The 25,336-nt window shown below is 42.3% G+C and overlaps 1 protein-coding gene across 6 annotated transcripts in view; it reads left to right on the plus strand.

The window, feature by feature from the left end:
* tanc1a (tetratricopeptide repeat, ankyrin repeat and coiled-coil containing 1a) overlaps positions 1-25,336 on the plus strand; it is a 117,268-nt gene that overhangs the window by 69,922 nt on the left and 22,010 nt on the right. For all 6 annotated transcript variants that reach the window (XM_060918671.1, XM_060918668.1, XM_060918672.1 and 3 more), the window contains 8 exons: positions 956-1,169; positions 3,201-3,491; positions 10,513-10,638; positions 10,923-11,210; positions 11,301-11,443; positions 16,015-16,246; positions 19,775-19,941; positions 24,199-24,803. In XM_060918671.1, the coding sequence (XP_060774654.1) occupies positions 956-1,169; positions 3,201-3,491; positions 10,513-10,638; positions 10,923-11,210; positions 11,301-11,443; positions 16,015-16,246; positions 19,775-19,941; positions 24,199-24,803 (2,066 nt within the window). The remainder of the gene's footprint in view (positions 1-955; positions 1,170-3,200; positions 3,492-10,512; positions 10,639-10,922; positions 11,211-11,300; positions 11,444-16,014; positions 16,247-19,774; positions 19,942-24,198; positions 24,804-25,336) is intronic.

The following is a 25,336-nucleotide window of genomic DNA, read 5'->3' on the forward strand; positions in this document are numbered from 1 at the left end:
TAGACTTGGAGTTTTCGTTGAAACATGAGCAGGAAGAGGCTCTCCGCTCATTCCTTTTCAAGAAGGACGTTTTCGCTGTTTTGCCGACCGGCTATGGCAAAAGTCTGATCTACCAGCTGGCTCCGCTGGTAGCCAAAAGGATGGGGCTAGTTTGTGCAGTACGAAGAATTAATAAACAGCTTTGAAACATTACTTTTTGATTGTTTCTTATTTTCCCGTTATTTTAAATTTAAGGGAAATTATTTCACCAAACACCACTAAATAAAAACTCTCAAAAGCAGTTTAAGCAAACCCTTGAAAAACACTTGGAAAAAAAAAATGAGTGTATGTGGTACAGACTCCAAACTTGTGGTCATTATCTCCAAACTTCTTAATATCTAGAACCTGTTTATTAATTAATACGCATTTTGAAAAATTATTTATTTCAAGGTCTCCCCCACTGCTTTCTGTCGCTCTGACTACGTCACAGTCACTGTTGCGCTGATTGGTCAGAGCGTTGGCCTATACGCACAGAGACAGTTTGAAAGACAGCGGTTTGTTCCTCCCACCCCCTTCGGAAATGTCTACGGATCGAGGCCAGACTAAATATTCACATTTAGTCTGGCTTGCCAGGCTATAAAATTAATGCTATTCTCCTGAGAAATGCTGGCAAAAATTTATAAGATTTTTGATAATCTTATAAATAAATCTTATAAAAAAAGATAAATGTTGACAAAAAATTCTATGTTTGTTGTTGTTGTGAATGAGTGAGTCGCCAGAGGTCCGTAACTGGGGTCCGTACTACAGGATACTGACCCACTCACCAGCCAATCAGAGTGCAGGATTTGGACCGTGAAAAAAATAAATGCAAATTAATTTCTTAACTTTGTCCAGTTAGATGAAGGTGTTGTCATTTGAAAGCGGGAATCCTGGCATGCATTTGAGCGCCATCGTTTATTTTTCTATTTCTCTGTAGTGTACAGTCAGTAGTCAGGGTGCGAGTCCGTGTTCCACCCTGACCGACAGCACAGCGTCTCCCAGTGCCGAGAGTCCGTGTTCCAGCCTGGCACTCAGCTCGGGGTCAGTGGAGAGACCGCCCCAGTGTTGCTCCGGACCATGCAGCACCACCATGAGCACCACCATCACCACCCCTAGCTCCACGCTGGAGAGCAAGGACAGCGGTATCATCGGTAAGACATGCGCACACTTCCGATGGCGGAGTCATGCTTGGTAAGACCACCTCTATCCCACGCTCAGATCACAGGCTGAGCATCAAAAACAAAAAACAAACCAGGATCCCTGTTTTGATGCCCTTTACGCTGCGTTCTGTCGAATAAATCATACTATTGTGTCAACTTTTTTGTTTGTTTGTTTCTATTGTTGGTTGATTCAAAGCAGATACAAATAAAATGTGGATGTGTCCTGCAACAAAAACAGAAATGCAACCAAATAAATAAGAACCAAAAAAGAAACCTAGATCTGAAGATGTCAAAATTTATAATGCAGGGCAAGAACAAGAACAAACTGCGTTCCAGTGTGGCCGCCAGGGGGCGCTATATTTAAGTTATTCCACAAAATCAAGTCGTACATGAGCTGATAGTCGGCTATAAGCCATGTACGACCAGATTGAGTGGAATAACTGTTTTACTCTATCCACATTCACTGAATTTTGAGAAACAGCATTTTTTTTTTCAAAATTCGATCAATAAAAACTTTATACAAAACGTCCGACAAAGTCATTTCCGCTTAGAATGTAAACAAACTGATGAAATGACAGGCGCAATTTGTGAAAAATGCGATAATAATTCTTGAAAAATTAAAAAAAGATGCATTCTTCCCATCAAATACTTTCATTTCATATTTTGTTGCTTTGTATTTTTCAGGGTTTTGTTTTCGAGTAGTTTTTATTTCGTCCTCTGTTGGTTCAGCAACATGCTCCGCCATTTTGTTTTTCTCTCCTCACAATATACGAGCTGATATCCTAGTAGTAGAGGAGCCAATCAGAGCGCACGATTGCTCATATCCAGTGAATGTGGATAGAATAAATGTGTGTATATCATCAGTGAAGAGCAGAGGCTAGTTTTCTCCTTGGTAACTGTTATAGCAGATCAGCACTATGATGAGCTTCTTGCACACCGGGTTCCTTCATATGAACACATGCTTGTTTATAGCTCTGTGATTTTATAAAGCAGCGTAAAACCAAGTCCAAACTTTCATGAAACTGAAAAACAAAAAAACACATTTCTTCAACTCTGCTTATCACCCTCTTGAGTACTGAACTTGGGACTGCGCTTGAGCAAAGTTTTGGACTGGAGTTGGTGTGTGTGAGTGAGAGCCCTAACGCACCTCGTTAAAATTCTTCATTTTGTCCCAAGGTTACACAAAGCTCGTTACTCAACAGCGTCTAAAAGAATGAACAGGAGTACACAAGGGAAGTGGAATCGAGTGCAGTGTATCGCCCAAGGATTTAATCAAAAGAACAGGAGAATAGAAATAAATGCCTTCAGTCTTCGTTTAAAGTCTCCGGCGCTGGAACTGCTCCGGAACGTTGCCCAGAACAATCCTGATCAAATTGCATGCGTGAGGATTCTTTGCATAGTGGTCATGTGATGTAGATTTTTTTTTTTCCTTTACAATGTGATGTCACACTATTATCACTGACATTTTGAGGGCCAAACTTGGGATCACGAGCAAGACTTCCTGTCATGTTGCCTTGTAGCCATGTTTGCTAGCTAGCTGTGGCGCAGTAATGAGGTCATGTGGCGTGACTGTGATGGCGTAGGATCCTTATATCCTTATTTAATGTTACATGTTGCTTGACTACGGGTTCTTTTATGCATATTTGCATTAGACATCTTGTATTTGTGTCCAGTTTGACCAGAGCACTTGCTTGCTGGTAACAGTAATGTCCCGGAGTTGTGTTCTGGTGAAACTGGGACGGCCTCGTCTTTATTTCAGGTCTGCCTCGGCTTTGAAGTAGGACACGAGCACTGTGGTTTTTTTGTTTTCCCAGAATAGTGCTTTTTATTTGGATGCAGTTAAGAAAAGGACGACGAGCGAGAACAGCGTAATGCACCAGGAATTCGTTTTATTACACAGTTGTCAAACCTTTTTAGCACTGATTAATACGATAAAACGGTTTAAACGAATGTGTTTGTTGCACCTGACTTTGTCCTGCCCTTTTTTTCCTGATTTGTCTTTTTTTAAATGTTACCCTCTAGCCACGGTGACCAGCTCCAGTGAGAATGAGGAGCGTTGTGGATCTAGTTTGGAGTGGGGAAAAGATGGTGGGGGGACAGTCAGAGACAGCAGCCATCACGCTGCTCCTCCTCCGCCGCCTCCTCTTCCTCCTCCTCCTCCTCCTTCAGCTCCCGTCGCTGTCGGAGACTCATCAGCCCCCAGTGAAGCCCAGTCCCAGCCTTGGACTGCCCCAGCTGCCCCGTCACCTTCAGACGGACCCGAGCCCTACCACAGCACATCACTGGTCCTGCCAAGGCCCAACTCAGTAGCTGGTTAGTGAGCGATTGCATCACTTCCTGTTCCAGATACAAATCATAACCGTATTCATGAAAATTCATTTTTATCCTATGTTTCGTTTTCGAGTTTGTACGTTTGTGTCTTGTTAATCGATTGATTGACTTCAGATTGTGTAATCTGTGAGGCGTTACCTGTGGTCGAAACACCTGTTTATTATTATTTCTTCCACACCGATTTAATGAAAATGTTTTTGAAATTCAGTTGCTTCATATCAGTAATTTGAAAGAAGGCAATTCCAAAACAAATTCATAAATTTGCAATGTAATGGCGCGCTGTAAAAGGAGGAGAAACTGTGAGTTGACCTAGGGTTAGCGTGTCCGCCTCTCGACCGGGAGATCGTGAGTTCTACTCACGGTCGTGTCGTACCAAAGACCATCTGCCAAGGCACGCTGCAATACAGATGCGAGTAGGGAAGTCAAACTATTACGGTTACCAGAGGACACCCCCCCACCCCCACTGTAACCCTAGTGGTATAGGCGAGAGGCCGAGGGCTATGAAAACAGAGATCGGTGCCGCACCTATGCGCTTCAAAGAGCTGGTTAGTACTGGGACAGGAGACTGCCTGGGAAGACCAGATCCTGGCGTGGAAGGGACTTTGACTAACTGAAAAGAAGGAGGAGTTTGTGCGTGTCTGTGGTAGCCGACATGCTGCAGCGGCCGAGCTGCGTTATTGGAAAATTTAGTAAATGGGTTGCGTCCACGCATGAGGTGGCTTGATTTACAAATGTAGTCATGTGAGAGTCTCAGAAACCTCCTCTTTTGTTTCGTTCATGTATTTTACAACTTAATATTAGAAATATGAAAGAGAGATTTTAAAGTGTTATTGAGGGACGGTCAGCAATAAAAATGGACAAATTTCACAACAGTTAAATCGTGAAATGGTTTACTGTTTGACTTGGAAACCTGATGGACTGGGATGTTTTGCTCCAACGTGCCGTTTTGTGAATGTTTTATGTCACGTTTAAATCTTCCGGATGTACCCGAGGTAGCCTATAAACCAGATTCCTGCACTTGGTGTTGAGCCGTATATCATTTTCCTGCAAGAACACGCTTCTCATATTGCTTTGGTTTTTACACATAATAATAATAATTTCAATTTATATAGCACCTTTCACAAAACCCAACGTCGCTTTACAGTTATAAATAAATAAAGTCCACCAAATAGAGGCCAGGATGTCATTCCAATGGTGTAGCAGCCACAGTCCCACCAAAAGGCACACGAAAACAAGTTCCACACCGCCAGCACAGCCACCGGCAACATCACTCGGAACACCACGCCATGGATCCACAAAGCGAGCATAGAAGCACCGCCATGCAGAGCGCCGGTACGTCCCAAACCGCCTGCACAGCCGCCGCAACGCCTCCGAGCAACATCACTCGGAACACCACGCCAAGCACTAAAGCACAGAGTGCTGGACAACCACGATGTTAAAATGAGCAACGGGCTCACTGCAGTCCATAGCTGGGAGCACAGGCATCACCCACGGCGACCCAAGGCCTGGAGGGAACCGACGCCCAAAACTGGGTCCGGAGCTACACCACAACCGCCAAACAAAAACACTCAAACATCAAACTACACAAACATAAAAAAGAGAGAGAAAATAAAATAAAAAAGCTCCGGTGAGAAGCGGCAGCCAGAATGCGCACAACATACTCTCAACCGGAAGCGGAAAAAGGATGTTCCTGGTATAATAAAATGTGGTTTGGTCAAGTGTAGTGGTTAGCACTGTCGCCTCACAACAAGAAGGTTCCAGGTTTGAACCTCTCGATCAATGGGGGCCTTTCTGTGTGGAGTTTGCATGTTCTCCCTGTTTCTGCGTGGGTTTCCTCCGGGTGCTCCGGTTTCCCCCACAGTCCAAAGACATGCAGGTTGGGTAAAATACCCAGCCACTGGGGTTGTACAAGACAGTGCGTACTCGGTGCAGGTCCCAAGCCCAGATAGACTGGGGAGGGTTGTGTCAGGAAGGACATCCGGTGTAAAACCTATGCCAAATCAGATATGCGGAACAGATCTGTTGTGGCAGCTCTGAACGTACAGGAGCAGCTGGAAGAAGAAGGTGGTCAAGGCTTGGGGTTGTAGAAAATTCCTAATATTCATTTAGGGTCCAGGTTTGGGGAATGTAGCACATGCTGTGCTTCAGAGGTGTTCTTTCACTGTTTAGTCATCATTTTTTCGTTTTCAGCTCTGTGAGCTTTTGTTGGTGCCAATAAATGCACCAAAAAAAAGCATGAAAAAAAAAATCTGTGGTACTGAAACTTCGAGACTGATGGATTGATAATGGACTTGTATAGCACCATTTCCATGAGTTCAATAGTGCTGCAGTCATCCTTTCTTACAGCTAAATTATGAAGGACGCAGGTCAAAATAGCTGAGTCGAAGGCACCGCTGGCAGCCACCATACTACTCGTGCTCAGATATTCACACCTACGGGCAATTTAGAGTAGCCAGTTAACCAAACTGCATGTCTTTGGACTGTGGGGGAAACTGGAGCACCCGGAGGAAACCCACGCGGACACGGGGAGAACATGCAAACTCCATACAGAAAGGCCCTCACCGGCCACTGGGCTCAAACCCAGAACCTTCTTGCTGTGAGGCGACAGCGCTAACCACTACACCACCGTGCTGCCCAAATGCATGAGATCCATTAAAGCGAGACGGCCTTTTGATTTCATAAAATCGGTGAAATTTAGTTCCGTCTGAAATGTGGTCATTGTGATGTATGATTATTTCTGTAATATCTCACAAAATATCAGGCCATTCTGTTCTGTGGATGGGAAGTTATTTAATTTGAGGGGATTAAAGCAAATAATGTGCATGAAATCGCTCGCTTTGCGCAATCAGGCAGACAGAGGAAGTCTGTGTGTGTGTGCGCATGCGCAGGTTTACCATCATTCTGTCGCTAAACGAACAGCTGATCACACCGAGGTGCTCGCTGAGCGCCAATATTTATTAGTTTGGTCCTGCGTTTCCTTTCCTTCGTATAGAACATAACGTCTTTTCTTCTCGCTTTCTTTCCGTTACTGTAGTCGCTCTTTCACGTTTCATTCGCACACTCCTGTCCTCCATTTTTCTCTCCTGTTGCCTTGCCTGAACGGGGAAAGCTCACCGTGTGATGTGATGCATGACGTAGTATCTTGAATCGGGTCATGGTGAAGCAGGAAAAAATAGCGGAGAATTTAGGGCCACGTGGAGATAAATTCATTAACTGTTTTATTTAAAAAAACAAAACAAATAAAATTAGAAGTCTGATTCGAATTCAGTAGCTTTTGGTCACTAAACAAAAATAATTGGGTGTCAGGAAAATTATTTTTTAATGATGTCACTCACTTTGCTCAGTAATGCTCCAAATTTAATAAAAGTACTGAAAAGTCTTGGTTTTAATTTTTAAAACTGTGACTTTAGTTTTGTGTTAACAAGTTTGACCCAAATACTGGTCTCTGTGATCAGAATCAGCTGTGCAAATCATACTTTTAGTTCAGCGCTACTTTAAAGGACAGATTATTCAGAGTTCTTGTGATTGGACAACAGAGGCTTTTTGGGGATTTGCTGTCCCTCCAACAAGTACTCTGTGTGTGTGTGTGTGTGTGTGTGTGTGTGTGTGTGTGTGTGTGTGTGTGTGTGTGTGTGTTGGAAAAGAACAAGATCGTCTTCCTTCTGTGTGAGCTTGTTTTTATCCCGGAGGAGAGAGAGCTCACTGTACCACCTCACTGATTCTGCTGCTGCTGTCAGACCGCATGAAAGTGTGCACTTTTCCTTCTGCTCGCAAAATACTAGAAATAACATGATGTCAGAAAGTGGAGGGGGTCAATGAGTAAACGCATTGTGATTTTCACCGAAATGATTCTGGCTCATCTAGATTTGACTTTTTTTTTTTCAAATGCTTGTGTCTTTAAAAGGAATTCAAAATGTCAATGTATTGAACGTTTTTGCAAAAAAATAAACATGTAAACATAAAATACCAGAATTTGTGCACATGTACGTAGTACGACTTGAATTTGGACGTAATCAAGCTGGTTAAACGTGGACAGACTTGCTTATAATGATTTCTGTTCCCGTAAAAGCTGCGTCGGGAGAGAGAAAGGTCGGCTGCGTCTCCGAGAGAGCCGTGAACAGCCATCTGACAGCAGCAACACTCCTCTTTTTCACTCCACTCCTCCCCTCCACCGCCTCCTCATCCCTTCATGATTGCAACGTGACGCTCCATCTGCAGAGATTACACCACTCAGGCCGAAGAGATTACAGTTAGGATGGAAGGGATGCGGCTGGGCAGAACATGCTAGAAAAACAAAATGAATGAGCGGCTAATGGAGTGAATGAATAGAGATTGGCAGTTATACGGTTTGTTTCATCGGTGTGTGTTAATATGCTTTGGGATGCGTTTTGTCCTCCGTGCACCAAGTATGAAATAGGAGATAGTAAAATTGTTAGACTGTATGTCATAACGTGTCCGCCTTAGTGAAAGAGGCGTGTCATTTATAATAAAGGGGGTGTGGCTTCTTAGTCTGTCAGGCCCAGTGAAGTAGGCGTGACTTTTTTTTTTTTTTTTTAAACCTGTCAGTCCCAGTAAGGGAGGACCGACAGATGCCAAGCCTCTTTCACTGAGGCATCTATTCCTGTAAGCCCCAGAGAAGAAGGCGTGGCAGATCTTGTCTGTCAGTCACTATCCTTTTTAAACCAGGTAGCTGTAATATACGTAGGGCTGACAAAAACTGATATGACAAAAATGTCATGCTTGAAGATAGTTGTATGATGGATGATGTGCATCATGATAAATAATTTAGCTAGCTGAAAAAATGCGAACAGTTAAGGTAACAGGCGGCACGGTGGTGTAGTGGTTAGCGCTGTCGCCTCACAGCAAGAAGGTCCTGGGTTCGAGCCCCGGGGCCGGCGAGGGCCTTTCTGTGTGGAGTTTGCATGTTCTCCCCGTGTCCGCGTGGGTTTCCTCCGGGTGCTCCGGTTTCCCCCACAGTCCAAAGACATGCAGGTTAGGTTAACTGGTGACTCTAAATTGACCGTAGGTGTGAATGTGAGTGTGAATGGTTGTCTGTGTCTATGTGTCAGCCCTGTGATGACCTGGCGACTTGTCCAGGGTGTACCCCGCCTTTCGCCCGTAGTCAGCTGGGATAGGCTCCAGCTTGCCTGCGACCCTGTAGAAGGATAAAGCGGCTAGAGATAATGAGATGAGATGAGGTTAAGGTAACAATATACGGGGCAGCGTTGTTGGGCGATTGCGCTTTGACACTTTCCCAGTGAGATTGGGGCAACATGATTTCTATCTGAACCATTTTGGGCAACTTTTTAAGATCATCCAATCAGAGTGCTAGCAGCAAATCACATGACCATCTGAGAGCTTCTGAAATTTTCAACAAAGATAGCGGCATCTCCAGCAATGAAGAAAAAGAGACACAACTTGTGTCTTTTTAAGGCAGTAAGTTGTTCACCAAAGTGGTGAATTTACCTCATCAAATGCTGAACCAACAGACATCTATTTTTATGTGCTTGTAATTAAGATTTTTTTTTCCAGCTAAGTGTAAACTGCCATTAGCTAACCACCACCCCAGAAAGACTGAATGGGATTTACGGTAGCTAACACAGTTAGCTGAAAGTTATTGCTAGCTTTGTATATTACATTACTGGCATTTAGCAGACGCTCTTATCCAGAGCAACATACTTCAGCCATTCAGGGAATCGAAGTGGCAACCTTTTGGTCCCAAAGCTGCTTCTCTAACCATTAGGCCACGGCTTCCCCCAGGCAATGCCTGTCTCCCTTCCTCCCTGGCAATAGATTATTGTCTGTTGCCCTAATTAGTTGCCCTGTGCCTCACCTGGGTGCCCGTTGCTGGCAGCATTGCCCAAAAAGTTGCTCTGTGTCTCATCACCTATAAAGTTCCCTGATGGAGTCTGATTTCTTTTATTTAATGACAAGCGTGAGGAATAAATAATGTTATATTTATTAATTTGTAATTATTAAAAAAGTTATCACGACGGCAACGATATTTCAAAAAATGTTATATAATTTATCACAGTATACACTACCGTTCAAAAGTTTGGGGTCACTTTGAAATGTCCTTATTTTTGAAAGAAAAGCACTGTTCTTTTCAATGAAGATCACTTTAAACTAATCAGAAATCCACTCTATACATTGCTAATGTGCTAAATGACTATTCTAGCTGCAAATGTCTGGTTTTTGGTGCAATATCTCCATAGGTGTATAGAGGCCCATTTCCAGCAACTACTGTATCACTCCAGTGTTCTAATGGTACAATGTGTTTGCTCATTGCCTCAGAAGGCTAATGGATGATTAGAAAACCCTTGTACAATCATGTTAGCACAGCTGAAAACAGTTGAGCTCTTTAGAGAAGCTATAAAACTGACCTTCCTTTGAGCAGATTGAGTTTCTGGAGCATCACATTTGTGGGGTCGATTAAATGCTCAAAATGGCCAGAAAAATGTCTTGACTATATTTTCTATTCATTTTACAACTTATGGTGGTAAATAAAAGTGTGACTTTTCATGGAAAACACAATTTTGTCTGAGTGACCCCAAACTTTTGAACGGTAGTGTAGATATGCTCATAAAGCTAGGGCCAGGAGATAACATCTCTACTTCTCTGTTAGCTAACAGCATTTTTAAAGTGTCAGGCCTAACATTATGAAATGATGCATTTGTTTTCACCTTATTTCTGTTTATTGTCCCGCCCATTGTTCGATCAGCAGCTTACCAAATAACCAAGAACCTCCTCCTGTTCTGGGACACCAATAATGTTTGAGGTTCTCGGAAATTCTTTAGTACTTCATCACTTCGTCTCAACTTAAATCCATGGAGAAAATGTGGCGTCCCACTCCATTACTCTGTATCTATATTTCAGCGGATCGTATTGAATCAAAAACAGCTCGACGTTTCAGATCACACTGCTTTAAAAAAAAAAAAAATTTCATGGGATCCATCTCTCTCTCTCTCTCTCTCTCTCTCTCTCTCTCTCTCTCTCTCTCTAGCCACCAGCAGCACTAAGCTGGAGGAGTTGATGTATCTTGACGAGCAGCGAAATGCCCCCATGCGCTCATCCTTGCGTGGACCGTGGCACGGAGCACACACCAGCGGTCGCAACCAGGAGAGCAAAGGTGTCCTGCTTGTTTACACCTCCATCCACTAAAACCATAAATACATCAGATTATAAATGACTTGAAGTAGGAGTTCCATGAAATTATCACTGGACAGCACCATCATGAGATGGTTTCACCATCATGTGCTCATGGGGAAATAATTAGCGGTACAAAAAATAATTTGATCAATCTGGAATGTAGGGTTTTTTGTTGTATTTTTGTTGAATCTAAGAACATTCAAGAACCTTGATTTGTGATTTTTGTGTCCCATCACTTTCTGTATTTAACCCCTTCCTTTCCAGCTCGATTCGCACCGTATAAGCCGGTCGACATCATGCTCAAACCCTTGCTGTTCGAGGTTCCCAGCGTTAGCAGCACGGACAACACGTTCGTCGGCCGCGAGTGGCTGTTCCAACGTCTGGAGGAGGTCCTGATGGGCGAAGGGGAGGTGGGGCCAGGACGTGGCGCTGTCGTGGTGGGCAGCGTGGGCTTCGGAAAGACGGCGGTCATCTCCAGGCTCGTGGCTTTGAGTTGTCATGGCAGCCGGATGAGACAGATCGCCTCGAACAGCCCTGGAGCTTCGCCGAAGAGTAAGGAGGCACCTGTGCACACTCCACAGTGCTTACTGGTGAAAGGAATTCCATTTTGGTCAGTGTAATGAGCGTGTATGTGTTTTGCAGGTGGAGGTAGAGGAAGTGACCACTCGATCCATGGCAGCCAGCTGAACCCGCCATCTCAGAGCCCCCACCGCAGCAGCAGCTGCCCTCCGACCCCTGACACACACCGGCACCGTGAGGAGGCAGTCAAACGCCTCGCCAGCAAGGTTTAATGCACCACTGTCATCTTTGTCTCGACCTTTTCTCATGATGTGTTTATTTATGTAAAATATTCAGTGTTTTTGAATTTTTATGACTTGGATTTATTTGAGCCGGAAATGTCATACAGCTACAGACGCGGTGAATGAGCAGCAACGCTACACGGTGTGTCTATCACACAAACCGGCAATGAGAAAGCGTGTTGATTTCTTATGCAAGAACATTTTAGTGATTTTAGCGGAGCGTCATAGTTAAGAGAACATGGTAATGCATCGACTTGATTTTTGATGGCTTTCGCGACCGTACGACATCCGTACATACGAACGACAAACCACAGGGAACCCGACTGTAACTGCATGGCAGCGTATCTCATAAACACTTGCTTAGGGATCGACCGATATGTTTTTTTCAGGGCCGATACCAATTATTATGGAATTGGGATGCCGATAACCGATATGTGCAACCGATAAATGTAAACATTATAATTCACATGAAATTAAACATAGCACACACTGACACAGACCTTCATATCCATGAAATGTATGTTTAATTGTAAAATTGAACATGAAATTTTGTGCAGGGAGATGCCAGCAGCATTTGTACAATAAAGTCAAACATTAGTTAGAATAAAATGAGAAATAAAATAATAATAAAATAAATATTCACCAATAAAAAAATAAATCACTCCCTACTATATTACAGCTCACCATTTTCAGTGGAAAATAAATGAAAATACACTCTGGATTCTTTTACACTAAGAACTAAGTAAGACTTACCAACTTCAAGTAGTTTTTAAATAACAAATCAAGTGTAGGGAGCTGCCTGCAGCATTTTTTAAAAAGTAAAATCAAACATAAAGTCGGCTATCACTCCCTATTATGTAACAACAAGTAACCATCTGCATTCTAATGCTTTTAATGCCCAAGCCTAATATTCCCAATTTAGGAGGATTATATTGTAGTGAAGGAAGCATTACATGTAGTTTCAGCGAGACTAGTTGGGTGTAGGCTAATTCAAGTGCTTCCTTCCGTAAGCTAAGTTTGCCTGGCTACACAGATGCAAATGGACAATTTTAACGAGTAGTAGATGAAGAATGTAAACATATAATGTTGTGCTTTTGCAACTTGTGTGTTTGTGACTTATTGCGGCAAAAGCAGCGTGTCCTTACCTTGAAGTGGGATCTGCTTCTGCCCAAGTGCCCATACGGCCGCCTTGAAACAGTTTACAGCGTTTAGCTACGCGTGTTGATTGGCTGTATCCCTTGTGCCGCTTCTGCCCGAGTGCCTGTACGGCCGCCTTGAAACGGTTCACAGCATTTAGCTACGCGTGTTGATTGGCTGTATCCCTTGTGCCGCTTCTGCCCGAGTGCCCGTACAGCCACCTTGAAACAGTTCACAGCGTTTAGCTACGCGTGTCGATTGGCTATATCTCTTGTGCCAAACAAATCAGATGTTGTGGTGGGCGGGACCGTGTTCTTGAACTCAGAGAGGCGAGTGCAGGAAAGGCCGTGCAGTGACAGTCGCGTTAGGAACGAAATGGCTGCAAAAAGGCATGTTATCGGCATATCGGTGGAAATTATGGCCGATACCAATAACCCTAAAAATGCAGAATATCGGCCCGATATATCGGCCAGGCCGATTATCGGTCGACCCCTACACTTGCTCACCGGACAACATTTGCATCTTTTATTGGCATAAGATAGATGGGTTTTTATCCAGTGCTTATTTTTACTTTGCGTGTTCAAAAATAACGTGGGATTATTTGCCAACACGTTTTACATTCTTCGGGAACTCCGCTTTTAGGCAGTGCTTAAATATATACACTCACCGGCCACTTTAATAGGAACTACTTCTTGTTGATTCCATTCCTGTTCTTGGCTGCAGGAGTGGAACCCAATGTGGTGTTCTGTTTTCTGTTGCATACTGAGATGCTTTTCTGCTCACCACGGTTGTAAAGAGTGATTATATGAGTTAATATATCCTTCCTCGCAAAAAAAAAAATTGCACCAATCTGGCCATTTTCTGATCTCTGACCCTCTCATCAACAAGGCGTTTGTTTCCACCCACAGAACTGTCGCTCACTCATTCGCTCTGTTTGTTTTTTCACACCATTTTGTTGCGTGTGAAAACCCCAGGAGATCAGCAGTTTCTGAAATACTCAAACCAACACCCATTCCACAGTGAAAGCACTGTGAGGTCACAATTTTTCCCATTCTGATGTGTGAACATTACCTGAAGCTCTTGATTTGTATCTGAATGATGTCGTGCTGCTGTCAGGGGATCGGCTGATTAGAGAACTGCCTAAAACAGCAGGTGGATGTAGGGGTGTTCCTAATAAAGTGGCCAGTGAGTGTGTGTGTATATTAGGTTTCTTTTTCTATACCCTGTTGCTGCTGTTAGGAATTTATTACGATACTCTTGTGGTTGTATCTACTGTACTACAGTATAATTATAGTTATCTACTATTCCACACTATACTACACTACACTCTACAAAACTACACTTATATCTACTATAGTATGCTATAACTATATGATATTTAATCTCCTTGTCGATATTATACTACACTATAGCTATTTTATCTGCTATAATGTCATATAATTCAATAAATCTCCAATACTGTACTACACTATACCGGTTTTATTTGCTATGGTATGCTGTACTGTACTTCACGACACTGTATTGCATCTATTATTAGATAAAATACTGTACTATGATGTACAGTACCAGTCAACAGTTTGGACATGCCTTCTAATTTAATTAGTTTTCTTTATTTTTATTAATTAGGACACTTCATGTCTTAAAGTAATGATGGATGTCGTTTCTCTTGGGTGAGCGGTTCTTGACGTGATACTGTATGGGTTATTGCAGTTGTGGATGGAATAGAGCTATTTTATTATTTGTATTTTTATTATTTCCTATTTCCTGTCTGATCTCAAACGCATTAAGAAGGCAAGGATTTTGTCCATGAATTACCTTTTGACGAGGCAGCTGCTAATTGAAAAGCATTCCAGGTGACTCCCTCATGAAGCTGGTTAAACCAATGCAAACAATGTGCAAAGCGTCATCAAGGGAAACGCTGGTTGTGGCGAAGAATCTAAAATATCTTTTTTTTTTTTTTTTCCTTTTAAATTCCATGTGTTAATTCATAGTGTTGATGTCTTGTATTGTTCTACACTGTAGAAAATGGTCAAAACACAGAAAAACCTATGAATGAGTAGAGTAAGGGTGTACAAACTTTTGACTAGTGCTGTGTACCAAGATAGAGTAACGTAATTCATCTCTATAGGAGCAAAAGTGGAACAGTCACAGTGTGTCAAAAAATACCATTATCATGAAAAGGATCAAGTAATATTTTCTTGAGCTTGCTTTATGGTCTAACGTGAGAATTTGTCCATTAAAAATAACGTTTTTTATGTTCTACAGCATGTTCACGAAAGAACAAGAAATCCGTTAACATCATATTTAGTTTATTGGTTATCTTGCCGTATTACAGACATAAAGTCAACATCCTCTTCAATCTTTCTCCAAGTTTGTAGGATCTCAGAGGTTTTGTGTTGTCCAGCATTAGCTGTTAGCATTACCGTCTATGGTAGCAACCAGGCAGCTAAATCTGCCCTATAGTTGGAAGTCATGGGGGAAGCCATGATCTAGTGGTTGGAGAATCAGCTTTGGGACCCAAAGGTCGCTGGTTTGATTCTCTGGACCAGCCGGAATGTCTGAAGTGCCCTTGAGCAAGGCCCCGAACCTCCAGCTGCTCCCCAGGCTGCTCTGGGCGTGTTGTACGTCGCTCTGGATAAGATGAACGCGTCTTCAAAATGCCATTAATGTAAAAAGTCAGTTTTGTATAAAAAGCTGACTGAATAGTAAAGTTAATTAATACAGTCTGGCAAATAGAATAAATACAGCTCTTAGAGGTACAGTTCAGCCGCCGAGGTACAGCACAACAGTTTCTAAAATGTAAAATGACAATAGAAATGTATAATAAAAAAAAAAGTACTGGATATCATTAATTTAAAGCTGCAACGAGTGACCAGTGTTTAATTCATGAAAATTAAGGAAATGTTAATACATGTACGTCTCGATCAAAAAGGGAATTTTAAAATGCACAATTTTTTTCTGAACAGTAGATTTAGTTCTGACAGCCGTAATTTGTGCAGAGTTCAGCCTGAGCCTGTGAGAATTGAGCTTGTGCGCTAGTGATGACGCTCCGTGCATCTCAAACATTTCTGCCATTTGCTTCATAGAAGGAAAAAAAAAAATCCGGTGCATCTGATATCTAAAATATAATTGTGACTGAAAAGCAGCACCTCCCATGCAGTTCTGACACCTTGCTCCTGTTGAGGTGTGTGTGTGTGTTTCTGTGTGGAACATGTTCACTGTCTGCATCTGGGCTTCATCTCAGCTAAACGTCCTCGTCACGCCTTTTTAATCAGCCATCTGCCAGTCGGCGCTCTTCTGCACATCAACTGTGTGTTTGAGCTACGGAGGGATTAAAAGCTCATACAGGAGGAAGAGGCGGTTTAAAAAAAAAAGATATCAGGTGTTCATCCATCGATGTGTTTGTGTTCTTCTGACAGGTTGTAGCATATCATTACTGCCAGGCTGATAACACATACACATGCCTGGTGCCGGAGTTTGTGCACAGCATTTCTGCGCTGCTGTGTCGCGCCCCCCGGCTCGGCGCCTACAGAGAAATGCTGATGAGGGAGAACCAGTTACAGAGTCTGCTGAGCCTGCGCTCGTGTGTACAGGATCCGGTCGCTGCCTTCCGGAGGGGCGTACTCGAGCCCCTCGTCCTCCTGCGCAAGGGTGAGAGACCTGCCATCATCCTGACGTAACGCCTTAATTAGGCATGTAACGATTTGATTCACGCTACTGAGTTCATAATTCAATTTTCCGACAATCTTTTTGAAAAATAAATTAAATTGAAGGTTTATTTAATGAAAGGAATATTTACCCACATTTGTAAAGGTTAGAGTAAAATATAATCGCCTATTAACTTTTCCTTTTATTAAAAAAAAGAAAAAACTTAATTCCTTTTCTTAATAAACTTTTATGAACATTTGTACTTCCTCCATTTGCTTCTCTTTTCTTTATCTTTCAGCAGTCTGTAAAAAGAGAGCGAGCTCTGATTTCTTGTTAAATCTGTTTGTACACAATCACACAGCAGCTCTTTTACGTTTTACAGCTGTTTGGTTGTTTTTGTGTGTTTTTGCAGCATTAGAGCTGCATTTCTTCCACCTGTAGTGAAGTCATGTGCGTTCCTGCTATTTAAATAATATTGGCTGGCTTTTTTTTCATGGTATAACAGATATATTCCATTCAGCTAGCATGATACTGAATGAGTCGAAGACGAGTAGCTGAATGGAATATATCTGATAGACCACGAAAAAAAAGCCAGCCAATATTATTATTATTATACATACACATTCCTTTCGGGTGTTCAACACGTCTTTCTCTTTCAAAATTCTCTCAAAATCTGTATTTTTTTTAACGAAGCAAACCTGGCAGCCATGTTCGTTTACAAATTGTCGCAGTCACTTGATAGCACGGGAGTTTTACGTCTCCGACGTGTGACGTCACGTTGCCTTGACGACCATGCAATATCGTAAACCATATTCAATGCTCATTCTCCGTTGGGTAGAGTGACGTAATACACGTAGGATAAGCGATATGCTAACAGTATTGCATGCTATCAAACCAAATGAATGAAACCCGCTAGAAGGGAATAGAACACACGTTTTTATTCCATCGAAAAAGTGGCCCATATGTCTAATAAGGCACGTTATTGCACAGTTACGTCTTTACAGCGAAGAAAAAGTAAGCAGTTATGTAGCCTGATGATTTGCAATTTGTATTTCATTTCATTGATTTGAATCGTCATAAATTTGTATCATGATTTATCATCGCACGATATATCGTTACATACCGACCCTTCCGTCATATATAATATGTAGAATTGAATACTGGGTTCATTAAACACGCACTTCTAGGAATGCCGAAGAAAAGAGTTTTTTTTTTTTTTTAAGAGGAAAACTTGATTGAATAGACTGCTTAAGACAGTCAGACTTTAAATATTTTATGCACTGTTTACAAATTTTGATTCATCATAAAATTGTTTCTTGATTGGCTGAACCTGTACTGTCATTCCCCAATCTGGAAAAACATGGAAGTCTTTTGTAAAAGAACCCGGGAACACTGGCGCACATTCTCACACTCACTTAAACCTGGAGGCAATTTACTGTCACCAGTCCACCTACAGGTATGTTTTTGTGAGAAAACCTGAAGGAAAGCCATATGGACATGGGGGGGGCATGGAGCTGTGAAATGGCCAAGTGGTGCATCAAAGTGTTCGCGCTGTCGTCTGGAGATGAAGGATTCTGCAGCTATTTGTGGTCGGAAATCCAAGAGAGAAGAATATTCCTTGCTATCTTGGTGGGAGGGGCATATTACTGTCTTCCCTGTCACTCACAGCCACACTAGCCAATCATGTACATCAGTGAGGTTATGTAGACAGAAGAGGGCGGATAGCGCTTTCCTCTGAGTGTGTTACACTCTCTGGTAATTGGCTGACGTGATGGGGAGAGAAGGCTAGTGAGTAGGAATTGGCATGAAATAAAATAAAATTAAGTTGCTTTTCATGCGTAGCATCGCATAAGTTTGAATCTGAATTTGATGCATTGAAATTAAAGGGGTACCAAATATAATATATACAGTTGCTGATGTGACAAAGTAACGTATTCTTAAGTATTCTATCAAATTTATATACTAGAAAACAACGAAATATCTTGGTAATTGTAACTATAATAGTCGGTACGCTAAATGGCACAAGAGTCGCCATTTTTAAAAGACCGTGACGTCAGCCCTACCCACTGCACTAGGAGAGAAGCGTGTAATCATGGCGTCGGGCGCATCAAGTGAAAGGGACAGCTCTGTCGAATCATACGAAGGGATCCCGCAAGACACACTGCAAGCAGGCTATGGCTTAGAAGGGTACCAGTTTGAACCTAGGAGAGGTACTCTCGACTCCGGTGATGACGAAAGAAGAGAAGAAAACTCGAACTCGCTTGGTGTTTTTCAGCGGAAACGAGTGAAAAGACACGTCTGCAGGATCGTTATGCTTTCCATCGGTCCTGTTATTACACCCGAAAGCAACACACTGTGGCACTGTGTAGCCGATCACTTACAATTCATCCTACTTTCCGATTCACACGTGCTATTCCCAACCTCAATGAGCCAACACAACTGGGCACATACATGCGTCATGAGTGTTACGCAGAGAAAATGAACGTGCATTCTGATTGGATAAAATTAATATCATGGCGGGCTGTTCAAACTGCGGAAATAGTTTGCTCGAGCTACTTTCAAAACACTATAACTTTCCAACCTTAGAACAAAAAACTTTTGTAAGTCTTGAATAAGGTTTGTTAATGTGTGTTTTATTGTTATATTTACTCTATATATTGCCCTCTGTTCCCCTTTAAAATGCATCATAAAGTAAAAATATTTCGAGTGCATTTGAAACAGGAGAAATGCTGCAACAGGAGGATGCCTAACGTGACTATCAGTTCCTGTTCAAAACTGATCGAACTCTTGTTTCCTGTCCTCTAAGATGCCTTCAAATTGCCCCCTGTATCCTCGATGCTGCCGATTACCCATAAATCTGTGCAGCAGCTCCTTCAAGCAACGGAAGGAAAAAATATGGCGGACAGAACGTCACAGAAAACTGAATTCGTATACAAATATCATGTTCTTCCACTTAGATTTTTTTGAAAAGTTACTGAGAAATAAAGTGTACTGTCTTTTATAGCAATGTGACTGAAACCAAATAAATTTGTTTGATATGATTTTGTGAGCCAACTAGCTAACATTGCTGGTGCTGTGTAACTAGCAAGAGGAGCAACAAATTTAGTTCACACTTTCGCGTAAATGCTGTCCGAAATGAACGTTCTTCGAAGATACCTTCAGTTGAAAGTCCTGCCTTGTGACACGCCTGTCTATAAGTGGCAACAAGGCGGCAACCTTCGGTTTCGATCTCGGCCATTGATAAATCCTGTCGCTTTAAAATGGAACTTGTTGAATTGAATTTGAATTAATTCAGCTTGCAAAATGTAAATTTTCGCAGTGTTTATTACAAATCACATAGTGCGTGTTTGTTTCCATACACTGTGAGCAATATTTAAAATTTTAAAAATATTCAGATGGATTCAAAGTGTAAGGAACCACATGCTCGTAATACTGCACCAGGAGTTCCATGTCAATATCACCAAACTGTTGTGTTCACATGACTCTGCAGTGTGCTAACGTCTCCTCATCCTCCCCACATGAACCGACCAGAGAGGAAGATCACAGAGGACGATTACATCATCCTGGTGGACGGGCTGAACGAGGCGGAGTTCCACAAGCCGGACTATGGGGACACGATCGCCTCCTTCATCACCAAGATCATCTCCAAGTTCCCTATCTGGCTCAAACTGGTCGTCACTGTCAGGGTTAACCTGGTGGTGAGTTGACCTTTGACCTGACGTTCTACTGTCAATGAGCGACTATAATGAGACTGATTTCTGATCAATGGGAGGGGGGAGGGGTTATACTCGGGCTTGTATTGGCAGTGATGCGATACGAGTTTCTCCCTTTTCACTTTTCATTATATTGTTTGACTCGTGTGTATTTTCCCCGTTAAAATATTTTCCTCTAATTTATTCATTCTTGTTTTTCTGTTAAATGGCGTTTTACTTTTTTCATGTCCCAGTTTTAGGAGTGGCTTTAGTTGTCCAAAATTATCAGTTTTTATTGTCCTCAGAGTGGGTGAAATATAGCAAAGGTTTTTTTTTGTTGTTGTTTTTTTGTTTTCCATGAATACAGTAGGGCAATTCCAGCATTACTCGCGTTGCATTTAAAGCATGGGACTCTTGAATAAAGGTGTCTCCCGATTTTGTGAATGGACTAAACATTCTTATTTTTTCACCATGATGACCATCGGCCACTCTCAAGGTCCACATATGACAACATTAGAAAAATTCTGCTGAATGGTTCTTCCAGGCTGACTTTTATCAGCATTACTCACGTTACGCAAAAATCTCATGGCGTTTTTTACGCTAAATTTGCTTTCAGTATCTCGCTAAACTAGAAAAGGCACAGCAAAATGATTGATATTTTGAACTTTTATTACTAAACTTTTTCAGAGAACAAAGCAATTGGCACAGGTTAATGAACTATTATATCTACGCACAGTTAAAGAAAAAAAGTCACGTTACTCACGTTACTACAGGTACAATGGAAAAACACAACATGTGCATTGAAACCTCATTCCCTAGGATATCACTTCTAAAGAGTGATATATAAATGACTAAATTTGTAGTACTACAAGTAGACTGATGATACTCAGAGTTGACCCTTTCACCCGTGGCAATGACAACTTCAGAACACTGTTGTTGTCACTGGCGGTGACTAATAAAGGTCCAATATTCTTTCTAAGTTCCTGGTATTTCTGCTAGATATATTTCACAGTAGACTGCTCCCTCCCCCTCGATCATTCAAACGTTTGTCCTTCACCCATGACACTATAAACTATAGAACCTATAGAACACTGTTATCACCTGTAACTTATACATTAGTGTCCGATATAATATGCTTAGTGCAGTTTCTTTTTGAGTTCCTGGTATTTCTGTCGTATTTCTTTCAGCACTTTTTCATCAATGGAGAAGGGATCATGTCCTACCAGACAGACAGGACCATGGAAGATCCTTTCCAACTCAGATATTGTTTCCTGTTCTTGATCAGACCTTGATTTCTTTGGCCATCGAAACTGGGATGCACCAGTGGTCTGCAGGAATTTGAAGTGTATCCTATTGTCTCGTTTTTCCACTGCCTTACCAATGTAGAATGCATTGCTGAAATAAACAGGATAGTATGCCTGGAGTTCGATCTTTTCTTCCTCGTTGTTTTGAGTTGCTTCTAAGCTGTGAGTAGTTTCTTCCAGTCGAGTTCCTGTGTCAACTTCACGATCTCAGGAATCCATGGACTCGTGTGAAGTTTCACCCTATTGATCATCATCTGAGACCAAGACTGGTGTTGGACTGCCTCTTTGTGATATTTTGTGACCTTTTCTCTTCAGCTTCAGCCACTGGGATCTCCTTTTGCTTGGTTTGAAGATCCTCAGTGTCCAGGGAAGGTACAGCCTGTGGGTCATCATCTTCCAATAGTGGCAAGGGATCTTGTGTTCTCTCTTTGGTTAGGGTGAAGATCTCAACTTCACCATTCATAGTGACACAGTGGGCATCGGCAACACCAGGAAGTGGTTTGCAATTGTTGAAGATGTCTTCCAGGCCAAGGTCTTGTCTTGGTTGGTCTTCCCAATTGACTCAGGACTCATTTCAATGACCTCCACATTCGACATTGACTGGGCTGCTCTGGTGAATGATGCGGCGTTACTGACTTGATGTTTGCGTGTCTTCACCATCTGCCAAACATGATGTTTCACCGCTCCTCCTATTCCATCAACTGGGCCCTTACTGTGGGATGTTGCAAAAAAAAAAAAAATCCATGTTATTTTTATGCCATGCTTCTTTTCGAGGGTGGTGACTGCTCCAAGAGTGTATTTGTTCTTAAACTGCGAACGTGCCCCATCAGACCAAATTGAGTGTTCTTTCAGGTTGTCTGGTTTGCTTTCAAGAAAATGATCAAGGTAGGCAATAACTGTATCCTTCGAATGGGTGAGGTTGTCTGATGTGATAATCATTGAGTGGAGCCTTTCCGAATGCCAAAATGCCACTGTAAAAAGGCTGACCTGACTCTGTTGCCAGTGGGCACTCTGTATTTCATCCTGTGCTTGGCAGGTGTAGTTCTCGGAGAAATCCACTTGTAGTAGCCCACCAGATGAAGAACCACGGTTAGCAGTTTTGCGCTGCTTTTGGTAAGATGTTGCCTGTTCCCTCTTCTTCTGGCTGGTCACTTCAGGTCCATGAGGTCTGCTTCTTCCATGCAGGAAATGGGCTGCAACTCCTGTTGCATTGTGGGTGAACATGCTGCCACCTTTGTCTCAGAACAATAACTAATTGCTCCCACTCACTGACAAACAGGAAAGTAAACTTAAGTCTTGAGATCTCAGTGATGGTGTGTTACTCACGTTATAGACACTGTTACTCACGTTACATGTTACAGAATTTGATGCAGTTCCACTCAGAGCTTATGAGGGGTTTTCCTTATTTTGCTTCATAAATGTAACTAGTGGAGGTAGAAGAGATGAATACAGGAATCTGACAGTCCTATCTAACAGCAGTGTGAAACGAGGGAAAAGTTCATCATTTTTTGTTACTCACGTTACGGAAAGAGACTGCACCATTTCTGTCATCCAGCCCAAGGAAAATCACACATACTTCTGAAATTTAGATGATGCTCCTAACACTCTGGCATCCATACAATCAAATAACAACAATAAATCCTGTGGTAAGCTAGAGGGAGGGTGTCAGGAACAAAAGAGGTGGTTTTGGGTTGAAAAACGCTATTTTTCAGTGGCTGAAATTGGATGTGTAGTACAAATCTTAAGTTCAGTCAAGCTGCTTGAAATTCTTATTTTCCTTACCGTTAGGTAGCCAAAGTACATGACCAAATAGTATTTGAAGTGATATTTCTAGTTTGAAATTTCAGTTGCCATGAGCCTGTTTTGCTGGAATTGCCCAGTAAAGAAACAAAAACAAAATGAATAGAGTTTAATGACTAGAATTTTCATGCAAAATGAATAGAATTCTGTCAAGTGCAGCCTTATGAAGTTAATTTAATGTGCCTTAAAAGTCTAGAATGCTGCAATGTTTGGATCAAATTGATTATTTAATATAGGATCTATAAGGAATGAAACACAATGCGGCATGCTGTGATGGGAAAATAATTAACGATGTGTTGGTGTGATGTGACCCAGACTTTGTTAAAAGCCTAAAGTGGATTATTTTCCCATCACAGCATGTCCTGAAGTGATGTATATATTTTTTTATCCATTTACAGTTACTGGAGCAGTAAATGATATTGTAAGCACGTGATACTTCAGGATGTTCCGTATTGAGTTTTTTTAGCTGATGTTGCTGTCTGGTGGTTTGAGGCCACTGTGAAGGTTTAGCAGAGCGCTGTTTCTGATTAGCGATGATAATGTTAACAGGTGCATTGTGGCCTGCTGAGAGCCTGTTTATGTAAGAGGGGTCAGTGGCTCGGATACAGCAGTGCAGATGTCGAGAGAGAGAGCAAGCGAGGGAGGGATTCATAGCTTATCAGCAGCAGGTGCTTGTAAACTGGGGTACTTTGTCCTTTTCTCGGACAGTTACTCGTATCTATAAATGGGTTGCTTTTTCACAGCTGCTTTCATTCTGCCACCTGAAGAGCTCAGAATTCCTTACAAGACCCATCACAAGGTTAGAAACCCAAATGAAGTGTAGTTTTGCATGAAGCAAAAGTTTGCATACCCTTTGAACAAAATGAAGGCAGACGTTTAATTTATTTCGTTATTACAAGTTACACAAATTGTCAGGCGAAGATACTAATCAGTGAGTTTGGAAGTTTGTATCTTCCTTTATGAATGTGATTAAAATATTCAATTTGAATTGAATTTGTTCTTTGTGTTCTTTCCAGATATGTTTTTGTTTGTTGTATGTTTGGATTGTTGCAGGATACTTCAGCATTTCATTTCTAATTCATTGGAAGAGTGTAAAGTTTTGCACTTTGAAGCTGACTTCCTGTTTCCCTTTTTTGTGTTCGTAAACAATTTCCTGCAGGACGTCACAAGCCTGCTGCCTTTCCCCATCATTTCTCTGGACGACACTCATGAGAAGTCCATCTCTGCTGACTTGCACGCGTACGTCCAGCACCGTGTGGATCACAGCACCTCCATCCTGAGCAACATCACCGTCAACGGCAAGGTTGAGCCGGCGGCTAGCTCCAAGCTCAGCTCGCACCTGGTGGGCCGCAGTCAGGGCTCCTATCTGTACCTGAAGCTCATCTTGGACCTGCTGGAGAAGGGCCACCTGGTGATCAAGAGCTCCAACTATAAAGCGCTGCCCATGTCACTGACTGAACTCTACCTGCTCCAGTGCAACATCAGGTTCCCAGCGGTGGCGGCTTTTGAGCGTGTGCTGCCCGTCCTGAACGTCGCGCTCGCCTCACTGCACCCGCTAACTGATGAGCAACTGTTCCGCGCGCTTAACGCCGGCAGCCTGAAAGGCGCACTCGAATGGAGCGACTTCCAGCAGCGCATGGAGGCGCTCTCCTGCTTCCTGATTGGCCGACGTGACCGGACACGCATGTTCTGCCACCCGTCCTTCAGGGAGTGGCTGGTCTGGAGGGCGGACGGAGAGAGCACCGACTTCCTTTGCGATCCGAGGTGAGTGGTGATGTCACTTATCATTTTCAAGTATGTAACGTCTTCAAAATTCATCATTTTTGTTCATAGTGCGTCTCAAAGTAGGGATGAGCGAGTACAGCATTATCTGTATCTGTTAACCATATGAATTACCTGTATCTGTACTCTGAGTGGGCGGGGCCTAACCTGGAAGTTGGTCTGGTTGTCTTGAAACAGGCGGGGCTTTAACCAGTATGTTATTTTAAGCATGCAGTTGATATGGGTTGATCAGAAATTGTTATATTTATTGCTGATTAGAAAACTATTTACAGGACAGCATCAGCATTGAGCTTCAGATCACTGGTTTTGATCACGATAGCAAACGAACTATTTACAGAACAAGTTTTGCAACAATGAATACAATACATGCGGTTGCAATTATGAAATGAAATGTAATGAACAAGAGTTTTCATACTCAACTTTCTTTTTTTAACTTTAAATTTTTTTATGATCAGTGTGACTTTTTTTTCGTTCTTTTTTTAATTTCCACACCAAGTGTGTGTGTGTGTGTGTAG

The sequence above is a fragment of the Neoarius graeffei genome, chromosome 4, assembly GCF_027579695.1.
Source record: "Neoarius graeffei isolate fNeoGra1 chromosome 4, fNeoGra1.pri, whole genome shotgun sequence".
Taxonomy (NCBI): Eukaryota; Metazoa; Chordata; class Actinopteri; order Siluriformes; family Ariidae; genus Neoarius; species Neoarius graeffei.